The sequence below is a fragment of the Spinacia oleracea genome, chromosome 3, assembly GCF_020520425.1.
Source record: "Spinacia oleracea cultivar Varoflay chromosome 3, BTI_SOV_V1, whole genome shotgun sequence".
NCBI lineage: Eukaryota > Viridiplantae > Streptophyta > Magnoliopsida > Caryophyllales > Amaranthaceae > Spinacia > Spinacia oleracea.
The window spans coordinates 92603263-92608916 of NC_079489.1; the positions used below are offsets into that span (position 1 = coordinate 92603263).

General features: G+C 35.1%; 1 protein-coding gene across 1 annotated transcript; it reads right to left on the reverse strand.

Moving 5' to 3' along the window:
• Positions 1-897: 897 nt before the first annotated feature.
• On the reverse strand, positions 898-2541 carry LOC130469871 (uncharacterized). The gene is made up of 3 exons (XM_056839387.1): positions 2263-2541; positions 2037-2165; positions 898-1454 (listed from the first exon to the last, which is right to left on the reverse strand). Exons 1-3 carry the CDS (start codon positions 2539-2541, stop codon positions 1023-1025), a joined length of 840 nt encoding a protein of 279 aa, XP_056695365.1. The 3' UTR covers positions 898-1022.
• Between the last annotated feature and the right edge of the window lie 3113 nt (positions 2542-5654).

Consider the following 5654-nt stretch of genomic DNA (forward strand, 5'->3'; position numbering starts at 1 on the left):
TCTTCAAAGCCCGTAATTGAAATTGAGAATGCAGTCTTTAATGAGCTCATGTATAAAGGTGAAGTACCTAAACGTCCTCTGAATTATGGATTTGGAGTGAAGCAAAGCGACATCTTTGGAGTGGAAGGTTTGCTGAGGAAAGAAGGGTCAAGCTACGTTAACAACAATGCTATGGAAGTGGAGAACATGAAAGGTGAAATATCAGTTGTCAAGAAGCAAAATGAGGACCTTGCGCAACAAAATCAAGTTCTGCATACCAAGTTCGAAGAAACAACACAATCATTTAAAAGGATTGCTTCTTTTTTGGGACAAGTTTTGAAGGAAGTACGCAAAGGGAATGTTTCATCGAACCTTTTAGATAGTGCGGAATCAGCAATAAATATGGTTAGTTATTTTTGGAAATTATTCTGATTGAGCATCATGTATCATTACCTGAAATGTGGCATATCTAATTTACATATTAAAATGCTTTTTGTAGATTACTGATGATTCTGGTGGAAATGGTGACAACCAGGCCGAGAAATGAGACTTTGACACTATTGCCAAATGCAAGGTAATTTCATATGGAATTAATTAACTGCATTTCATGCTTTATAGATAAACTTATAGCTGAAACAAGCTTTATAGTTATCGATTATTTATGGGTGATGGTGAGATTAGAAGGTAGATACTTAGATTTAGTATTATCATAATAAGGTATTATGTTGATATTAGCTGAAACACGAGTTTGGTGTTAGGTCTGGGTTGTTAACAAACTATGGTTTCTGTTAGTTAATTTATGATGCTCCTTCTGTAACGCGTAAAGAAAACACAATATTAAATGTCAATCCCAGACATCAGCGACTCCGACTTACTCTCCTGATAAAACCTCATTCGAACTCTGACCATGTGTGAGAGATAAGTCTGAAATCAACTACTATAAAAAGTTTTAGTTGCCATAGAAATTGCTCATAGTATAAGCTTGTTTTCTGTTTGATTGACTTCTATAGTCTGTTTCGTTTTTGGTCTGTTCACTCATAGTACTATCTTAGAAAAATCGTATCAATCTGTTTTTCCTTATCCGTTTCTGGTTGTAACTGTTGCTTCGCCCTCTCAAAGTTGTCCACCATTGGAAGAAGACTCTCAATTACTTCTCCCTGTGCATCGCTTCGAACTGATAGTCTCTCTTTATCTGATCTCCTTCTAAAGTTATCAAAGTCAGCTTGCAGGCGGATAAATCTATCCTTTCCAGAAGTTATCTCTTCTGTCAAAGTTGATAATTTCTCAACCAACTTGTTCTTTTCTGTTTCTAATTGGTAAAAAGCGGTCTCTATTTCTGTAATGGTCTGATAATCCCCAGCTAAAACATCCTCCTTATAATATTTAGTGAGAGTTTCCACACTTTCCCACATATTCTTGGTACTTGTCTCTTCTTCTGTTTCCCCAACTTCCTCCTCTAGCATTTCCTCATCCATCTAAAATCACCAGTAAAAAGAAATCAAATCATAAGAAATAAATACCAATTACCAATAAATTTTGAGAATTATCTTTAGGCTGGTAGGATATGACGATATGTACACAAGTAAGTGGTCAGACTCCTATATCAGCTGTCACAAATTACATACAAAGTACTCTTCTTATAGTACTTTTTATTTTGGGGTGCACTTCCTAGTCTTTTCAGATTTAACAAACTCAGTTTGTTTCACATTTTAAGGCACAAATTCTTTGGCTATTGTACTTGTAAGCATCACTTGCTTTGCTTCTCTTCACGCCTGAATATTATATCAAAGGAAAAAAGAAAGTTCTTGAGGTCTTAATCTAAATCTATAACTAACAAGAGGAACTAAACTCGAAAGATTAAGAATCTACAGCTTTGATAACATGAGAAAATTGAATCTGCTGCTAATGCTACTGTTGTTGAGGTCCTGATGTTGAGGTCCTGCTACTGCTACTGAATCTGAAAACTGAAAGTTCTTGAGGTCCTGCTGTTGTAGCTGCTGCTACTGCTCAGTCCTGGTGTTGCATAGTTTTGCAGGTTTGCAATCAGTCAGGCATACTGTTCTGCTCAGGCTGGCTTGCTGTTGTGCAGCTTTCTGTGCAAACCTTGTGCTGTTCAGTCTGGTTCTGCTGTTTAGCTTGTTTGGCTGGTGTCTTGTTATTTTTTTTCGGTTTTCAAATGGGCAAGCCTGCTAATTAAAGAAAGTTACAAGTTTAAGCAGCAAGTTAATGAACATCAGAGGCTAAGGATAAGAAAGCCATTATGACTAAGGAAAGACTATATACCTTTTTCCTTCCTAACTTGTCACCTAACCACCCAAAGAAGAGTTGCCCAGCAAAGGTACCACACAAGGCCACATTCATGGGTATAAACCCTGGGCTAGTCGGATTTGGCTCAGTGTAATAGAGACGCCCTAAGATTTTGGTCACCACAGATATGGAGAAAAGCTCATAGACATTAGTAAAGAAGCCCATACCAAGAATCATGAAAACTTTCAAGTGGTACCATTGTGTCTTTGCTACGTCAAGTACATTTAGCACCTTTAACTTTTGTCTCTTCGCCATTGATTAGGAAGTAGGAACTAACCTTTAATTCATACAGGGAAAAAATAAGGCAAAAATCAAATGTTAATGTTTAAAGTGTTATTATAAAAGCATTGCAAATTTGTCAAAAATGACCTTTTATAACTCAAATTTTGCGAGTTTGGCCGGTGTCTTTGTAGAATGTTTTAGTGTTTTTTGTTTTTGCTTGGTTGCGGGCTGTGCTCCCTTAGATTTTGTTTCCCTTGTTGTTTTCTGTTGGTTGTTGTTTGGGTTTCTACCTTTGGTAATTAAGTTAACTAATTTACCAATAATATATATATATATATATATATATATATATATATATATATATATATATATATATATATATATATATATATATATATATATATATATATATATATATATATATATATATATATATATATATATATTCATTGTTCATGTCTATATTTCTAATAGTCATGCGTTTTTCCCTTGATTTTTCCCTTGATTAATAGTTAGTATTATTTTGAGAAAACGACTAGTAGTTAGGATCGAGCTGGCTAGGATTACTGTTAATTTTCCTTTGATTTTATGAAATGTTCATCATACTTCATATATATATATATATATATATATATATATATATATATATATATTTGACATTAAATTTTCTTTGCAGATTATTGATGATTCAAGTGGTCATAGTAAATGTAGATCAAGAGATGAACAAGTTATCTTGAAGCTAAGCTAGCATAAGGATATGTTTACGTGTTCGTAATCATGAAGTTGTTTTTATTTAGTTTTGGACTATCTTGTAGAAAAAATGATAATGCTAGTTAGAAATTTATTTTTGTTTTAAAATATCGCTTTTATTTCAGTTTGACTAGACTCTGCGAATTAATTTAATGTATAGATGATTTTTATCACTTTTCCTAAATTAACTACTTAAGTATATATGAATCATAGCGTAATGTTATATATATATATATGAAAAAAAATATGATGCAAATTGTGACGCTCCAAAGCGTCTAAATTATTATGTATATATTAAAAATAATATGATACAAATTGTGACGCTCCAAAGGGTCTAAATTATTTTGGAGGGAATGGGGAGATCTCGCACGAAAGTGAACATATAGTGACTCTAATAAGAGTCTAAATATTTCGGGTGTCTAAAGCGTCTCTATATGGTTTATAGTGGCGGAAAAATGTGTCTATACGCGTGAAAATAGTGACGCTTTATGCAGTCTAAATATTGTGACTCCCTATAGAGTCACTATATCCCAAATAGCGACGGAGAAATACATCGATATTTTGCAAATTGTGACGCTCTAAAGCGTCGGTAAATAGCGGCAATGAAAATAGCGACCCTCTCTCAAAGCGTCGCTATGTGAAATAGCGACACTGTAGAGCGTCGCCATTTGTCCAAAAAAGCGTCACAATGTGCCGCGTTTTTTTGTAGTGAGTTTAAGGAAGTGATTACAAACAACCTTAAACATCATTTAATCTTGAAACTTTGTATTTGTATCATAGAAAGTGTTGATTTTGTAAAAATATGTGAATATTGTAAGTGACACTTTTAAGAGTAAAAGTGCCAACTTTACCAATCATTTTGTAAGTGAAATTATAGAAACATAGTATATTAGGATTGGGATTCAGAATTATCTAGTTAGGTTTAGGTTAGAATTCCTCTTAGAGGTCCCAATTGCTTGAAAGCTTGGAATTTGTATGAGATTTTTGAAGAATTTGTATTTTGACTTTTGAGAGGCAATTTTAGAATTACGACGTTCTAGTTGTCAATTGCTGCCCTAAAGTGCTGGAAATTAGGGGGTTTAAATAGGGAAATGAGAGGATAAACGCCAGCAGACAGCTGCGTCCAGCGCAGCAACGACGCCTCGCGCCGCTGACGTGGCACAGAAGATGCCAAGCAAGGACGATGACGCCGTCCTTGCGTTTGGCTTATAGTGGGCGTACCTTTGTATGAATTGTACTTTTTTTGGCACGTAGCTTTGCTTGGGGGTTAAGGAAGTTTGCGATTAAAACTAGCCGTTTCGGTTTTTTTTTTAAATTCGGTTTTACGGGACAAGGCCCAGCTTGCTCGGTTTTGTGGGTCGGTGCCCGAATTTGGATTGCTTAGTGTCATTGTGACTGGAAAAGGCCTTGTAAAACCAATGGAGTGGTCCATTGGGTGAGATTGTACTTGGATTTTGAAATTGGTTTTCGAAAATTGAATTTTGCACCGAGTTCCGGAATGGTAACGGTCTCGGGAATTGGACTTTGGATCTTGGATTTTGAAATATGTTTCAGCAGTTGGGACTTCCACACGGAGTTGTTCCAACCACCTAGCAAGGATAATGGTGTCGTCATCTTCCCAATGGGGAGACACAACTTAGGTGTCTACAACAATAAATATTGTCACGCGTAAACGTTTTATTGCATTCCCTCCCATTATTTTCCAAAATTTTAACCCCTTGCTCTTGGACGATTGTTCCCAAATATTTAACCGGGCTTGAGTTGTTACCAAAAAAAAGCAACAGAAATTAAAAAAATAAACCCTAATTATTTTAGAGAGAGGAGAGAAACTGAGAAATTCATGAATGGGGAGGACAAATACTGAGAAGAAATAGAGAGATTTTACAAGTTACGGTTTAGTTCGACGATTTAGGTTTGCAATTCACAATTAGTTCTTAGCAATTTCTGGCAAGTTCTAGCAAATGGATGCGCAAATTCTCCGAAGAAAACTCCAAAACTCTACAACAGATTCAAATTACACCACCACGGCGAAGGCAGGGGACAAAGAAGGAAGGAGATGAGATATCCCATTCAAACTGTAATCTCATACAACAGATTCAAAAACTCTCCCAAAGTTTGCTATTTCGATTTAATTTTTGGCCTAATTTCCCGAATTGCGTTGTAATGAGTTTTTTCCTTTTAGGATATTGATGATTTGAATTGATGGGATTTAACATGTCAGCTCTTTGCAATTTCAATGGGTTCACTTTATTTCAAAGATGAATTTGATTTTTACATCTATATGGCTTCTTGAAGTTTAAAGAATTCAAGGATTTTGCTGTCTAGAGTTCGGATGATAATTGATTAACTTAAAATTTTTCTCCTTTTCTTACTGTGAAATACTAAGTGACAAAATT